At 44.4% G+C, this 17,782-nt stretch overlaps 1 protein-coding gene across 2 annotated transcripts in view; it reads right to left on the reverse strand.

The window, feature by feature from the left end:
* Positions 1 to 17,782, reverse strand: part of DDR2 (discoidin domain receptor tyrosine kinase 2) — a 156,347-nt gene that overhangs the window by 9,163 nt on the left and 129,402 nt on the right. For both annotated transcript variants that reach the window (XM_030302278.2, XM_030302277.1), the window contains exons 9-17: positions 15,092 to 15,335; positions 13,347 to 13,409; positions 12,366 to 12,496; positions 9,617 to 9,827; positions 7,779 to 8,002; positions 6,240 to 6,367; positions 3,535 to 3,726; positions 3,006 to 3,240; positions 121 to 270 (exon numbers count right to left, since the gene is read on the reverse strand). In XM_030302278.2, coding sequence (XP_030158138.1) covers positions 121 to 270; positions 3,006 to 3,240; positions 3,535 to 3,726; positions 6,240 to 6,367; positions 7,779 to 8,002; positions 9,617 to 9,827; positions 12,366 to 12,496; positions 13,347 to 13,409; positions 15,092 to 15,335 — 1,578 coding nt within the window. The remainder of the gene's footprint in view (positions 1 to 120; positions 271 to 3,005; positions 3,241 to 3,534; positions 3,727 to 6,239; positions 6,368 to 7,778; positions 8,003 to 9,616; positions 9,828 to 12,365; positions 12,497 to 13,346; positions 13,410 to 15,091; positions 15,336 to 17,782) is intronic.

Raw genomic sequence — 17,782 nt, forward strand, 5'->3', positions numbered from 1 at the left:
AAAGACTGCCATCCACGTAGCCCATCTCCCGGCTCCGGCTATCCTGCTAGGTCAGGACTTTCTTCTTCTCACCTTGTGGAGCACCCAGGTGCACACCCTCCCACCCCCAGCAGTTCTCACCTGCCTCCCTTGGTCCCGGAAGAACTCTCCAGTATTCTCAATGACCTGCTCATCAGACAGCTGGGAATAGGGCTGCTCCTGGCAAAAGGTGAACGTCTCCCACAGAGTCACCCCAAAGGCCCACACGTCACTCGCTGTCGTGAATTTGCCCTGTTCACGTAAGGAAGAGAAGAGGAAACCAGGATAGCCGGTGCATGATATGCGCGGGTGAGATCTGCATGACCTGGTCACCCCCTTCCACTCCCCAGGGCAAGGAAGACTGGGACTGCCAAGATGTGCATGGAGAATCTAAAATGGCAAAATGGGGCGCCTGGGTGGCTCAGTCAGTTGAGCGGCCGACTCTTGGTTTCAGGTCAGGTCACAGTTCGCGACATGGAGCCCCGTGATGGGCTCTGCACTGATAGCGTGGAGCCTGCCTGGGATTCTCTCTCTCCCTCTCTCTCTGCCCCTCCCCCACTCGTGCACTTGCACACACTCTCTCTCTCTCAAAATAAACAAATAAACGTAAAACAACAACAACAAAATGAAGTTGCTTGGGCCTCAAGCTGCAGATCATTGTCTTGTCCCCCGCGGCCTCAGCTTAGACCTGCTTCTCTTGGGGATGAGATCCCAGGGCTGAAAGAGGTGCAGCCGTAAGCTACCTGACTCTCCCACCAAGTGTCAGAAGCTCAAACTTCAGGCTGTAGGGTAGCCTTGGGAAAGCGCCCATGGGAATGGCAAAATTAGAATGGAAAGTCAATCGTCTTTATGTTAGAGACAGAGAAATCTAGTTTAGGTGCCCGAAGTCCCTGGGAGAATGCAGGACCCTTGCTTCCCAGGTCAGTGAGAGTCCCAGTCTTGAAGGGTACACTAACACGTGACAGCAATGGGATTCAGATGTAATCAGCATGCATTAAATACGTGCACATTTTCTATTCAATAAGTACAACCCTCAAGTAGATGAGGTTATTTACCCTTATTTATTTGGGTCAGAAAAGTGAGACAAGAGACGTTTACTAAAAATCTCCTAGATAGCAAGACCATTAGTCATGGGAAAACTGAGATTTGGAACAGGACCCTCTGAATCCCAGACTAATAATCTTTTACAACACTCTATAATACCTTCAAAGAGAGCACTGCTCAATAATCACATCAGAAATGGGAAAAATGTGTGCGTCACATGTAGATGGTCAAGATCCTTGTAAGGACTTATGTAATCTGGTGTATACACGGCAGCATTCATAATAGTGGGAATCAGAAAAACACTGACATCTCAAATTACAGAGATATCATTAAATTATCGGCTATACACACACCATAGGGTATGATGCAGCCATTAAAATCACATTTTTGTAAATGTTTTATTTATTTTTGAGAGAGAGAGAGGCAAAGAGAGAAGGAGACAGAATGTGAAGGAGGCTCCGAGCTATCAGCACAGAGCCTGACCCAGGGCTCGAACTCGTGAACCGTGAGATCATGACCCGAGCCGAAGTTGGATGCTTAACCAGCTGAGCCACCCAGGCGCCCCTAAAATCACATTTTTGAAGAACGTTTAATGACATAGGAAATGCTAACATTGTAGAGTTATATGTGCATCGGATCGTCCCAATTATGGAATGTAATTATCTGTACACAGGAGTTCCCCTTATCTGTAGTTGCACTTTCCACGATTTCAGCTGCCCACGGTCAACCGCGATCCAGAAGCCAAGAACGCTCTGCCCACGCTACGTGGTAGCCTAACGCCACTTCACGACACCTACGCGATTCACCTACTTCATCTCCTCATGTAGGCATTGTATCATCCTACATCATCGCAAGAGGAAGGGGGAGCACAGTACGATATTTTGGAGACAGAGAGAGAGAGAGAGAGACCATGTTTGCGTAACTTTGATGACAGTATCTTGTTATAAACAGAATCTTGTTATACAATATAATATAACAATACTATTATTGTTTTTACCCTGTTACTGTGCCAAATTTATACATTAGGCTTTATTATAGGTATGTACGTGTGGGGGGAAAACATAGTATATATAGTATATATAGTGGTTTCAGGCATTCACTGGAGGGTCTTGGAACATCTCCCCTGCAAATAAAGGGAGGCTACTGTGTATATATATACATATACATATACATATACACGTATATATACACACACATACACACACACATCTATATATACACAGAAATGTGTGTACAGAAAACAACCCTCAAAGGAAATATGCCAAACTACTAATAATGGATATCTTGGTGAGAGAAAGGAAACAGCTATATATATTTTTTCATTTCAAATTTAATTAATGAATCCTTTAAGAATATGAAAGAGGAATAAACAGATTAACTATAAACAAGGAAAGCTAGATTGCTCCCAGGCTTTTCTCAGTGATATTAATTTAGCCAATTAAGACGAAATTACCTGTGTGTCGCATGGCAGGAAGTAAACGTTTAAAGTCTAAAAATTCCACAAATCAGCTAAGTGGTATAAAACCAACAATAAAATATCTCAAACATACACGGTCAGAAAATACACCTCCAAAAGAGACATTTGAAAAACTATTCACTCATGGTCCAGAATACCAAGCGTTGAATAAAAATTATAAAGTGGAGGCACCTGGCTGGCTCAGTCGTTTGGGCATCCGACTCCTGGTCTGACTCAGGTCACGATCTTGCGGTTCGTGAGTTCAAGCCCTGACACGGGCTCTGTGCTCATAGTGTGGAGCCTGCTTGGGATTCTCTCTCTCTCTCTCTCTCTCTCTCTCTCTCTCTCTCTGCCCCTCCCCTGCTCATGTTCTCTCTTTTTCTCTTCCTCTCAAAATAAATAAACTTAAAAGTGGGTCCCTATGCGCCATATGCACCTGCCTCCGTGTCAGTCGCTAAGGTAGGGCTTGCAGACGTGAGGGACTCACCAGTAAGATGCTCTCCCAAGACATCCAGCGGATAGGGAGGACTGCCCGGCCCTGGATCCGGTAGTAGTCACCGCTGTACAGGTTTCTGCTCATCCCAAAGTCGGCTATCTTGATGGTATAGTTCTTACCCACCAAGCAGTTTCGTGTGGCCAGGTCTCGGTGGACAAAATTAAGAGAGGAAAGGTACTTCATACCAGAGGCTATCTGGGTAGCCATAAACTTCAGGTTGGCATAACTGAGGGAATAAAAAGGAAGAGAGAAAGTAGCCTGTGGAAAGAGGGAGCCGTGAAAGGCATGCGTTCCCTGGGTGCTTCCTACGAACTGGAGTTTCGACCTCAGCATCCCTTCTCTGCTCTCCGTGAATCTCCTTGCTTTCCCCCCGCAGGACAGTTGCTCCATTATTCCCTGCATACTAACCTCCCTGCCATCCCAGAACACCAAGGTACTTTCAAGTTCACCGCTCCGCTTCTTCAGAGCCCAGGTTTGTCTCAGGAACACACGGGAGGGACAGACGAGCTGGCTTGCTTACCTGACAGTGGGTGCGTTGCTGGAGGCAGAACTGGGGGGCTCGTGGCGGGAAAGAAACTGATTGAGATCTCCATTCTCCATGTACTCAGTGATCATGCACAGAGGGTCCTCGGTGATGCACACAGCTAAGAGGCGGATGATGTTTGGGTCCTTGAGCCGGGACATGATCTTTATCTCCTTAAGAAAATCGTTCCTTTGGAGGACACAGACACGGGTAAACCCAGAGGTTGCCAGGGTTAGAAACAGGAAGGGGAAGAAGACACGGCAAAGCCTGGTCCCGCCCATTATTCCAAGTCTTGTCTCCCTTTGGATAACCTTCGAGAGGACAGAGAAGTTGGCACCCGGGAACTGTCTCATTCTATTCACCCTGGAATCAGATGCACCCTCTTCAACTGAAATCTTTTGGAGAACACGAACCACGATCTGCTCACATTTGAATCCCTAGAACCTGACAGAAGGCCCACCACGTAGAAAATGATTACCATTTGCTGAATCGAATACACGCTGCTAACAACGAGTCTGCGAAATGAAACTTTTCACTGGTAATCGTATCTTAAGTGCCCTGGGGATTTACCTTTTTAATTTTTTTTTTTTTTCAACGTTTTTATTTATTTTTGGGACAGAGAGAGACAGAGCACGAACGGGGGAGGGGCAGAGAGAGAGGGAGACACAGCATCGGAAACAGGCTCCAGGCTCCGAGCCGTCAGCCCAGAGCCCGACGCGGGGCTCGAACTCCCGGACCGCGAGATCGTGACCTGGCTGAAGTCGGACGCTTAACCGACTGCGCCACCCAGGCGCCCCGGGATTTACCTTTTTAAAAAGCCAGGGAGTCACTCTATGAATAAAGCAAAGAAATCTTTTATACAGTGAATAGTTATCCTCTGGTTTATCTGATCATGCTTTTATTTTTCCCCCCTCATACTGGCTTTTCCTGATACAGGGCACACCAGCAGTCAGTCACAACACACACTGAGTAGCCCGTTCAAAACGGAGCTGTTGAAAGCTCAGGGTGGTAACGTGAGGTCATTTCAAAAACAGCACTCGTGTGGCCAAGACCGTTAACTAATTGAGTACTCGGTGACAACCACCCTTGAGTCACAAAGTGGGCTGTCACCTTCCCAGTAACAATAGCTGCGTTCGTGAGACCACTGGCCCACGTTCTGGCAACTATCGGAGCAGAGGAGTCATCTCCAGTGAGTTTTCTAGGAACCTGGACTGGCAGGCATATCGTGTTAATATGACACCCTTGAAATCGACGTAGTGATGTGAAACCTGCCCTCTTGGATTCCCCCTCCATGCCAAACCAGGGGTTCCCACGGCTTTGGGGGGCGGGGCAGAGTCCACATCACCCATCACTGCTAAAGTGCAGTGGGTACGGGAGGAGAAACACCAAGCCTCGCCAGCCAAAACAATGGGCAAAGGCTTTGTCACATCCCACGCTTTCTTCCTCTTGCCGCTCTCTCCAATCATGTGCTAAGGCCAATATAAAGAATATTCCATCTCTCTAAGGGAGGCAGAGGATGTCATCAGTGCATACTGATGTCCTTAAGATTGAAATTCTCAGGGGCGCCCGGGTGGCTCAGTCAGTTGAGCATCTGACTTCGGCTCAGGTCATGATCTCACGGCTCGCGAATTCAAGCCGCGTGTGGGGTTCTGGGCTGACAGCTCAGAGCCTGGAGCCTGCTTCGGACTCTGTGTCTCCCTCTCTCTCTGTCCCTCCCCTGCTTGCTCTCTCTCTCTGTCTCTCTCAAGAATAAACATTAAAAAAAAAAAAAGATTGAAATTCTCACAGTTGAAATTCCAGTTCTGTTCCCTCACCTTTCTTCATTCCACATCCTGTCCATTGCAACACTTTTAGTGAAACTCTACCACCACTTGTGGAATTGACAATAATTTGGGGAATAGGAATAGTAAGTTTTCTCTCACTGTGAGTATCAGTGAGACTAATCGAGTCAACACAAATGGGAAAATACATACGTCACCCAGATGTGCAGACTTCTCTGAGACACAGACAACCAGCTTTCAACCAGCACGCCTCCCTGGGTGAGGATTAACTCACCATTACTGTAATGGAAAGGCTGTCAGACAACGGAGTATGGCTGGAAACTGCAATTTATGTGGCAAAGGATCCAAGAGACTATTAGCCAGTTTGGGAAACAGCTAAAAGGACTGTGGATCCTTTTGCTTTGAGGTCCATGGATACTTTTCCAAGTAGAGGTAGCTTCTCATTTGGGGGGTTGCTGGACACAGAAGAGAAGAAGCATAAAAGAGAAAAAAAAGGGATGAGAAAGTAAGTAGAGATGCGAAAAAAGGAGAACGGAAGAGACTCAGCAAGAGAGATGTGTGTGAACGTGGAAGTCTGCCAAGACGTGGTAATGACATTCAGGAGTATGTCTGTGCATAACCATGGCAGGAGCAAATATTCAGGCTGTTGTGTGTGTTGGGAAGTACAGCTCTGTGCAGAAGGAGTTAGGAGGTAAATAGGTAGCTAATTCGATGGATGGTGGGCATTTGCGTCTGCCGGGGATGGAGGGGAGAGGAGACGAGGGCGACAGCCCATCAGAAAAATAAAGCGTAACAGTGAAAGGTGAGGCAGCTCACAGACCTTCCCATCTCAAAAGAAAAAATTGCTCAAAGGTTTCCGGGGGTGTTCCTGATCCCGAAGGTGAAATACATAAAGGAGAATTCAAAATGCAGACCACAGACCTGGCGTTCTTGTTGGCATCTGCTCGGAGCATTTTCACGGCCACCAGGACAGGCTGGTTGGCACTGACATCTAGGGCAAAATCTTTGTCTTTGAACTTTTCCATCCCCTCCACTTCACAGAGATGAACCTAGACAAAAGTCACCTACTTTCAGCATCATCGTTTCTCCTGAAGATGCCTCAGTGCTCTTGCTGGGCATTTCCTGGAGACAAGCTAACTCTTAACAACTCCAGTAAAAATCATCAAGAGACTGTTAAGATACGTGTGACACACCTTTAATTCAAATGGTTGACACACACAACGGTAAAGTACCCAGCTGATATGATACGTTACTGCTTTGTGAAAGAAACATACATTGACTGGAACATTAAATATGTCAACGAATCTACAACATGGTATTTTATTACAGCACAGTCCATTATAAAATGTCACTTGGCATAAATGCTCCAACTTTGACTCAAGGGAGTTTAGTTAGCAGATCATACAAAACACATGGCAATCTCCTCTCTAAGTCATCCTTTGGTATGGCATCAGCAAGGTAAGTAACCCCGATGTATTATCAACAGTGTAACGAGCCTGTGTTTTCAACCCAGGGGACAGAATGAGTACCTACAACATCACAAACAGATGCCATGGACCCTTCTACCCCCACCAACACCAAACCTACCCAAGGGTAGAGCGCCACCCATACTGAAAACCAATAACACATTCTTATATTTCATTTAGAGTTCAGATGGCACTGTTGAAGTGCCTATTGCCACTTAAATCATGGCTTGGAATTTCAGAAGGTTCATGTGACCGATGGAAGAATGCAAAGTCACTATTACGTGCATCACTCGGAGGGCAATTGGGAAGAGTGCTCCTCCTTATCTCAGTTGGCAGTTCATTCCCTGGTGGCTGATTCTGGGACTAAAGTCAGGGGCGAGGTTGTTTTTGACCACTTTACACATAACTCCCATTGAAAGGAAGAAAACAAAGTGCCTATCAAGCAGCAAGATGTTCTTGGACAGTTTATAAAAGATGATCACATCTTATGGGTCCCCACCCTCTGTAACCTATCGTAAAAGTTGCTGAAAATATTGAATGTTTTTCAGGATATCTGAAGTCCAGTGACTTACTGGCTTAAAGAACAAACTGAGGGTTGATGGGGGGGTGGGAGGGTGGGTGATGGGTACTGAGGAGGGCACCTATTGGGGTGAGCACTGGGTGTTGTATGGAAACCAATTTGAGAATAAATATCATATTTAAAAGATAAAATAAAATAAAATAAAATAAAATAAAATAAAATAAAATAAAATAAAATAAAATAAAATAAAAAACATTAAAAAAAAACCTCCTACACAGAAATCAGAAGACCCAGGGTCTCTGTTATTTCGCAGAGATGAGGTTGACCCAATACCAGCCTTCTGGAAGACAAGGTGAGGAGAGATAAGTGAAGGAGACATTCTAGTATGAATCCACTTTGGAAAGGGGTCTTATGCTCTACTGGACAGTTTTGAGATACCAAGAACTGGAGACCCCAATGGAAGACTCAACTCACCTCCCCGAACTGGCCTTCTCCTAGCTTCTCCTTGAACGTTAGGAGTTTCCTGGGGAACTCTTCCACAGCCACGTCTTTTCCTGAAAGCAAGTCCATGGTAACAGCAGGCACTGAATAGGTGTTGCCTCCGGTTACCCCCTGCAGGTTCACAATGTCAGCCTCCGCGTAGTGGGGCGCCCCCTCGGGCCCGCTGGGCTGGGCCGGCTTTGCAACACCACTGCAGCCTGGGAAGACATGGGCGATGAGTCTTACTCCAAGGGGCATCTTGACAGGAAGACTGGGAGGCGCCCCCAAGATCACCCACCATACCCCATGCCATTGTCATTTGGAGAATGGCTCCTCTAGAGACTCTTTCTTAGGGCCTTTGGAATGTAGACCATCATTTTCTCTCTTATTCTTTTCAAACTGCATGATCACCAACAACCTCCTTGGCTAATCTTATGGGATTGTTGTGAAGCTATAGGCCACTTCATGCACTGTATGGGCAGGAGTATTAAAGTTTGAAGATTTAATCATGTTTCTTTAATTTTAAGACACCATCATTGATTTAATAACCTATATTAGGGATTTAAAAAACTTTCTGATTATATGATCTAGTTTAAGATATATCCTTCCTTAAAAAATAAGCATTACAGGACACCTGGGTGGCTCAGTGGGTTGAGCGTCCGACTCTTGATTTTGGTTCAGACAGTGATCTCATGGTTCATGAGATCGAGCCTGTTAGGCTCCACACTGCTTGGAATGCTCTCTCTTTCCCTCTCTCTCCGCCTCTCCTTCTCAATCACTAGCTCATTCTCTCTCTCTCTCCCAAAATAAATAAACTTTAAAAAATTAAAAATAAACATTAAAACATGAGGGGGGAGATGTTTTAAGACTTTGGAAAATACATAAATTACTTTAGTTCAACCTAGGAAATAAATTAGTTTATATCCCTTATTCTTGCTATCTCTGTAAAATTGCCTGAGTTCAATGTGCTCCTTCAATGTTTGCTGTCTGCGGAATGATAAATACATGCTAGTTTCCTTCCTTCCTTTGAAAAGAGCCCTTGAAAAGCCTATGCACCCCAGTTAGTCCTGTCTACTTCTCTATCCAGCTCTTCCTGCCCCCCCCCCCCAGTTCTTCTACTAACTTGGATCACTCTTCAGTTGCTGACCTTATGGAGAAGCTACTTTGAGCCCCAGCGATGACCCCAGAATCCCTTCTGATGTCACTCTGAAACACGTTAAAAAAAAAACCTGGATGTGAATCAATTGGCACAGTTTTACCAAAGCAATGCTTTTACTGAAGAAAGGCAAGAAATATTTGCTGTCATAAAAATTTTTTGTATTATTCTAATAAACTTTCACCAAAGATAAATCAACAAAAATTAGATAAACTCTATTATCTAGATGGCCAAAAAAATTGGGAATTCTAGGATGTCTTTAGCTTCATGTATTTGTTTTCTCCAGGGGAAGTGCTAGCCTTGAATTTACCACGAATGATGTTTAGTAGTGGGTGAGTACCCTATCTGGGCTTCCTCATCTTCTTCCTATGGAAAATGAGGAGATCAGACTAGTTGGACTGCTTTGAGTCTTCTGGTGTTAACACTTAGGGGACACCTTTCCTCTTCTGACCTGGGGGTCCCTTCAAACACTGGCTATGTGCAGTAGTGAAGGACAGGGGCTCAGATTAGGGTAGGAGAAGCAGCAGATCAATCTAGAAAAAGGGTGTGAACTTCTCAGGAGAATGTGGACTTCTCTCGATCAAACCAAGATTTGGTTGAGTAGGAGCAAAGCATCACACCTTCATTATCCCTGTCAAGACGTCTCCCTCATTCTCTGCCACTGGGTCATCCTCACCTGACTCTTCCTCCCCCGGTGCAAATTCTGGGAGTTTTCGTATCAGCCTCGATGGCTCCTGGTAGTCAGGGCGAAGGGGAAAGATGCGATCATAAGTGGAATTGGACTCCTGCTCACTTGGCGATGAGGAGCGGTTGTTGTTGAACATGCTGGACTCACTGGGCAGGGACAGGCTGACTGTCATTTCATCATCCAGCATCCTCCTGGAAGCCTGAAGGAGAAGGATGGGGAAGGCAAGTTGGCACAAGGGGGATCATCACTTCCTCCTCTCCTCAAACCCAGCTCTTTCACTCAGCTGAGATACCTCTCTGTTACTCTTAAACTCTGGAAGCACCACAGGTGACAGGATAAGGCACAGTCTGGTTCCACAAATGCCTGTGTCATAGAAATTTAGAATAATCCTTCATTGTGTCAAGGCAGAATCTGACATCCGAACTTCCATGCTGCCAACATTCATTAGCTTTCACTGAAGCACTTAGAAGGGTTATTTACATGACACTAGAAGAACCCCTCAGTAGCCAATCAAAGATCTTCTCAATCTTGCAGAGTTTTTGATGTTCTATTAAATAATAGATTTTTGCAGACTTATCCTTCAACTGGTTTGATTTTGCGTAGACATACACTAAAATGCTCATTCAGTCAACAAACGTGCTGCAACATGATGGGTTTGCAGTCCACCTGATCACTCTGACCCTGTAGGTTAGGATAATATGTCCTCAATCCTTCATTTTTACTAACCAAAAATAAAATGGCTACAGAATGGGAAAGAAAAGCCCTGAGGATACTGAGGTGAATTACACCTGGTAAAGAAAGAGGAAGATGAAAATAACAAATTGTTTTGGCCTCCTATTCAATGTGACCTACCTGCTCCTTCCAAAGGAAAATGCCAGAATCTGAATTATGTGACTATTTGGATTTGAACATGTAAAATGTTCCATTCCGCTCCAACAAACACACTTTGGTTGCTCAGGAGAAACTTAGATGTCTGCTTCATCCCCTAGACTGAAAAGTCCTTTGTTGCAGTAACGTCCTCGATACTGCATGGGATCTAGCACATAGTAGGTACTCAGTAAATATGGGTTAACTCTCTCAAAGAAAAAAATGACACCACCAAAAGTATCCTACAAGTAATGCTTAGTCTAAAGCTATTTTGAGTAATGTTTCTTGGAATATATGTGCATGCTTAAGGGTTTTACACACACACACACACACACACACACACACACACACACACACACACAAATTCTGTCCCCAGGAAGAAATCTTGGGTCATTCAAGAGCATCCAGAGTTATCTTACTAGGATATACAGGGTTAGATAGGATTTCTTGGAGGACCAAGTTAAATATTCCAGGGCAAAATTTTTCTTCTCGCTTTTACTTAAAGAGTCTCCAATCCGACAGTCATCTTCCAACCCATGAACATATTCCAATTAGACTCAGAAGAAAGACCCAGAGAAGTCCGGTAAATTCTGGTTCCAATAAAGAAAGAAATAGCTCATAGAGTATAGAACACAGACTCCCTCTTCCCAAAGAAAATGCGGTCATAACAAATTACTCAAGGACATACAGTAGCTTCCAGCTGTCCCATGAATCTCTAGTCCACCTGCTTCTACTACCACCAGTACTCTTTGCTGCCCCTCATCCTGAATCTAGACACCCAGTAGGTTCCAGCATTCTAGAAGAAAGAAGGTTTTAACATTGCCCTATCATGCCTCACAGCTCAGAACTTCTACAACATCTCATGGTCCACATCCCTTTGAACTCATTGATCAAGTGAAGACGTCCACGGCCAAATGTAGACATATGTAATCATCAGCAGACCCCAAGAGCATCAGATGCTTAGCAGGAGTGTCCAGAAAGCTGCTATCTGGCCTTAGGAAACCAAAGAAAGTCATAGATATTCCATCTTTGGTGGAATGTACATATTTTGGAAGAAAAACATCAACAAATTTCAAGATGGGAATGAGCATAGAAAATAGGATACCAGTTGTATGACCTTGAGCACGTCACATTTTCTCAAGAGAAAAACAGTTCAATATAACTACTCTGCCCAGCTCACTGGAAGTATTCATTGAGGGTCAAGTAAAATAATGCATGTGAAAAAAGTCCTTGCAGACTGTCAAGTATTAGACAAATGTATAAAAAATTACTCAGATAATTTAGACTGGACAAAACAAATCTGAGGAGGGACTCAGAAAGATGCGTCATCATAACTTCCAAGTACACAAAGAAGTAGAAATAAGATTACAAGAAACTTGGCTTGGATATTAATGAGGCTGAATGTTTTTCTGCACATACACACACACACATGCACGCACGCACACACACACACAAATGTAAACTGTAACGGAAGAGAAGGAATAGCATTATCAGAAGTTTCAGCTAGGTTTTTTTAATTCAAAAATTAAAAATATATATACAGATTCCTGTACCCTCCCCTGCCAAACCCAGTGAATCAAAACCTTCAAGGGAGATGCTTGAGTTGAGATTCAATGTATTAGGAAGAGTTTTCTGAGTTTTCTAGGGAGGTTCCAAACTCTCCATTCCAAATATGAGAAAACGGACTTAGCTTGTTCTTTTCTGACTCCTTTCAATAACAAGCTTCGCCACTCCCAGGCTTCTTAGTAGCCCCAGTTAATGCTCTAAGCATTTATAGGTTCTTACAGTTTGCCATTTTCTCCTAGGGAAACAGTGGCTTAGGCAAGGGTGGGGTAGGTCCCTATCCCATGGCTGTTCTGCATTTCCTCACCTTCTCCAGCATCTTCTGCCAGAACTGCCTCCAGAGGATGATGACAATGATAGCCAGGAGGATGAAGATAATGGCCACCAAGCAGCCGATCAGGATCCGAGTGTTGCTGTCATCGACTTTAAGCATTGGATCTGGGATCAGGAAAAGAAAGATGGAGAACACCATCATCTTATGGGGCAAGGCAAGGCATGAAGGACTGGACCAGAGACAGGGAGGTAGAAACTCTTCCTTCAGGATAATTCTGCAAGATGCCACCTCAACGCTTCTGCTTCGTTTTGGTCTTGCTACTCACGTAGTACTTCGCTTCTACACTGTACAGGCCTCCTCCTTGGGACAGTAGCCTTCTCCTCCTCACCTATCAGACTGGATAATGGAGAGGTTTTGCATTCATCCTCAAATTTTGTTCCTTTATTACCATTGCCTGGATCTACTGGCCCCCAATCATACCTTGTGAAAAACAGGTGAAGAGCAAGTTTCACCCTTCTCATTCTGTGAAGCACGCCGAGGTAGCTGAGAGTTCTCTTTGGAGACACTCAATCACCTGTATTTCCCAGATTGCTACTCATATGACCGGTGACCATCTGAGGTGCTGGACACGCTTTTGCATGTATCTCCAATTAGAGAGACTAGCATTTTGTTTCATGACTTCCATCCATTCACTGAGATCCCCACTATGGGTCTTACTCAGAAATGTCCCTTCCTGTGTTTCTGTTCCAAGCAACCTGAACTTTCACGAAGCAACTGGAGCAACTCCAGACTCTCCTTTAGCTGAAGAGTCACATGGAACAGCAGTGAGAAGAGTCAGTTGGGGGTCCTTTACTTTGGAGGTGGACTGGCCTACCTTCCCAGAGCTACTCTTCATCCAAAGCCACATGGTATAAAGCCTCCTATGCAGACAGTTAGGCCCTTGCGAATCTCCGCCCATCTCCATCCTCTGAAGACACCCTCAGTTGACCTTTTGTAACTAGAGATCACACATACCATAGGTTGTGGGCGCCACAGGTGAGGTAGGCAGGGCTCCAGAGTTGTTGTACATGGCCGCATCTGTTACAAAAGAAGGGTGAGTCAGAACAGGGGAGAAGACAGTGAAGTAGTGATTTTTCTGGAGGTAGATTGTGACCTAGCACATGGTGAAATCCATTTAGTGGGTTGCCACCGGGCTTTCTCAAAAATGAAATCATATAATATTCTAAATTTAAAAATCACCACTCATCTATATAGTAAGGACAACTCTTGTTTTGTGAAATGTTTGTTGCAGTGATACTGGCTGCCATGGTACAAAAAAGTTTAAGGAACAGTGGTTCAGAGGGCTGTGACCACACATTATCATAAAGCACGCACAGGAATTCAGACCCAAATTCAGCAAAATGTGGACAGAATACGGTGGGTGAGTGGGCATGGGGTAGACAGTGGGCATGGGGTAGACAGAGGCTTTTTCCTTCAAGGAAACTGTTTGCAATTGATTAAACATATTGAATTTATAAAAATGCAACGAGTGCATAATGATACCAAAAAAAACAACTATGAAAAACAAAACTCATTAGACATTATTAGAAGTTGCTAGGGCATCAACTCTGAAAAGAGAAAAAATTAATCGTGTATCCTGTCCTTCCAATGTAAGCTGTATTTCAGGGTAAGCAAGTTCATGAGGAACAATTCTACTAATCTGAAGAAATTCAGCTAATAAATGCCGAAGGAATGCAAGAATTAGAATCCCTAATGAAATAAATAATTCAAGCAGTGGTCATCAGTTCATGGAGACAACCTGAGCCCAGAAATTAATCTTAGCACCACTAAAGGTGAGAGAATCTAATATTACATCCCCATGATGTGGTTGAACGTAAAGGACACAACCCTATCTATGACAAATTCTTGACAAAAAGAAATATCGAACTTGAATCAAATTAGCCTGTGGATATCACCTCCAGTCTATTGGAATGACAAAAGATAGAAGCTCTGGAAAATGACATCAAAGAAAGCAATCAGTCAAACCAGAATGGATGTTTTTAAAAGGACTGTTTTATATTAAAAGAGACACTTAGGAACATAATAAAGAAAATCTTCCAAGAGGACCTTATTTGGATCCTAATTCAATCAAGCCAGCTGTAGTTGCAGACAACATTAGACGTATCTATGATTGTCTATTAGATAATACTAACAAATTAGATTATATTAGATAACATTAAGGAATTACATACTAAGAAATGCTGTTAGATGTTATAATGCTCTAAGCTTACAAGGCATCATGTTTACAAAGACAATGTTATTTTCTTTGACGTATTCTCAAATGTTTAGTAATGAAATCAAATAACGTCTCAGATTTGCTTAAAATATGACAGCAAAAGGGAGAGACAGATAAAACAAGCATGGAAAAACATCAGTGGTTAGTATGGCTGAGTGACTGACCAGTGGGGTTCACTGTTCTCTTTACTTCTGTGTATATTTAGAAATTCTTACTTAAATGTTTTAAGAGTGTGCTTCCCCTTAGCTGGCTTGATTGATATAGCTTTAACACATTGGACTCTCACGTTTTAATGCTTTATTTTACATGCCTCTTAGACAATATGGGAGAGCCCAGTAAATATTCTAGTCACACAGAAGATTCTTCTGTCCGTCGACGAGGAGCCGCCGTGCAACCTTCTTTCTCAGAGACCCGCCACCCTCCTCCTTCACCACCCGACCCCCATGTCCACAGGAGACCCCCCCCCCCCCCGCCAGCTCCCAACCTGATTGGAAGGTGATCTCACTGAACATCATCCAGGTGTCAGCAAAATGGTACTGGCACTTGATGGCGCTGGCCATGCGGTGGTGGAGGGGCACCGTGACAAAGCGAGCGCTGGGGTTGACGTCGTCCAGGACAAGGGGGAAGGACACGGCGTTAGGTTCCCACTCATTGGCTTCAGAGCGGAAGTAGCACTGCACCTCCTTGAAAATCTTCACACCTTTAGCAAACATGTTGTTGCAGTGCACCTGACAGGGAAAGAGGCCCGTGAGTGACAGGCTGGCTCCAATAAGTGGCATGGGGACAACCTAACCCAATAAAATCCTAGCCCCGCCGGTTTCTCTGAGCACTGCCCTTGGTGGATAGTTGGTGCTCTGCTGTCTTTTGGATCTGCCCCTCCAGGAACTTCAGAGCGTGTGGCATATCGGTCTGTTCCTCCAAAACCACGGTGGCTCCCCAGTCACCTCTCTGCACCTGTGTGCCCCTGACCACCTCATTTCCTGTTGCCTCATCTGCTAAATGAGGGCTGGACCAGCCTTCCCTTGGGTCCTTCCTTGCCCTTAACACCCCCAAGTCTCTAATCCTCTCCAGCCCACTTGTCGTCCACCCAGAATCAAGCTATTCTGAACTGAGGTAAGGGGAGCCCGCCCTCCTCCTTCCTCCCAGGTACATGCTAAAGCCAGTCCACTCCTTCTAACAGGTAGTTGAGAAAGCAGAAATAAGACGCAGTGCGAAACAATTTCAGCTTTCTCTTTAGAAATCTCATGTCAAGTGCCACGTATTTATTAGCAGTTTTCAGCCAGGGACACAAGACTTAATTATCTATTGTAATTAAATTCAGTTTAGGTAAAGCCATTCCGATAAGGGCATGGAACTTCCTCACAGATATTTTCTGAGACGAGAAAAGAAGGCCTTTTGGGAAGCAGCTTGTATCCTCTTGCCCTGCTGTCGTGACTCTTTCACTGGGATATTTGTATGGCTTTCAAAAGGTCATAAACAAAGATCCCACAACAGTTCCTCTGGAACACCTTGCTGTGTCTAACATCCCTTAAAAATGGGATATGCATACTTGTAACTAGGTCAGGTCTCTTGCGACACTTCAGTGACATTTCCTCTGGCTCAGTCACACGTGGAAAATGGAGCCCTTCTGGTCACTGTCCCCTTAATTAAAAGACCTTATAGGTCAGGGGCGCCTGGGTGACTCAGTCAGTTAAGCGTCCAACTTCGGCTCAGGTCATGATCTCACGGCTTGAGTTCGAGCCCCACATCGGGCTCTGTGCTGACAGCTCAGAGCCTGGAGCCTGCTTCTGATTCTGTCTCCCTCTCTCTCTCCCCCTCCCCTGCTCGCACTCTGTCTCTGTCTCTCTCTCTCAAAATTAAATAAACATTACAAAAATAATAAAAAAATACAAGGCTTCATAGGTTGGAAAAGTATCATTGCCATTCTGGGAATATATTTGCTGCTTGCATTTTCATGTCTTGCTCAGGCCCCGAATTGCAACCCTTCAACTTCCTTTGACACCCTCCTCTGCATTCTGGATGGCAAATACAGGACTGCCGTTCAGAGTTTATTTTCAGCTGAAGCAGCAGCAGCAATGATTACAGAAATTGTATGATCAAAGAAATGAGCAGAGATGCTCTGAAAGAATAGAATAGAATCACCTACTTGGACTTTTTATGTCCCAGTGAGCTAGGGCTCAGCTAGGTTTGACCTGCCAGTGGCCAGTCAACAACAGAACGGAGTCTAGAACCCTAAATGCCTCGTCCAGTGCTCTTGCCAATAGCATGTCACACAGCAATGGAACAAGGTGCCCCAACTTTTCCATTTGGACTTTCCCGTAAATGTTATAACGATGAAAACATCTGTTAGTACCTTCCTTGGGATGCATTAACCATTCCAGTTTATGCAGCACAAGTCAATGGAGCAAAACTAAGAAAAAAAATACCAACTACAGCTTGAATAGATTTTTCAGATCTTTTTTTTTTTTTTTTTTTTTTTTTTTTTTAAATCTGCAGAGTGTTAGGGGCACCTGGGTGGCTCAGTCGGTTAAGCGTCCGGCTTTGGCTCAGGTCCTGATCTCACAGTTGGTGGGTTCGAGCCCCATGTCGGGCCCTGTGCTGACAGCTTGGAGCCTGGAGCCTGCTTCGGATTCTGCATCTCTCTCTCCCTCTGCCTCTCTCTCTCTCAAAAATGAATAAACATTGAAATCTGCAAAGTGTTGGGTAAGAAGCCTGCAGGGGAGATCATGATATATCCCACAGATGTTTGGGGAATTCTCCTAGAATGCCAATAAATAGTATAGAATTTCATTCCCCTATGGACTTACATATTTGTTTAATAAACACAAGACATTTTAAAAGTATATCAATATATGTCAATGGTATATCTTGACTACACTTCAGGGGTGGGGAAAATGAGCAGTAATTTGCCGAGCAAGCAGTAACTACTCTCTAGATGTTAGTGACCTGAAAGTCATCGTTTACATTTGATTTGTCTCAGAAAAATTAAAATATGCTAGAGACCTGTTTGGCCTAGACAGGACTGACCCTGAGTCAGCTCCTTAGAAGTTCCTGGCACCTGCTTACTGCAGAATACGCTTCTGAGTAATTTTGATGTGTGATAAATTAGTTACACAGGAGCTACGGGGGGCTCAGGAAGATCAAAGTCTATCGACTGAATATTATAACTTCATGG

This window comes from Lynx canadensis, chromosome F1, assembly GCF_007474595.2.
Source record: "Lynx canadensis isolate LIC74 chromosome F1, mLynCan4.pri.v2, whole genome shotgun sequence".
NCBI classification, from domain to species: Eukaryota; Metazoa; Chordata; class Mammalia; order Carnivora; family Felidae; genus Lynx; species Lynx canadensis.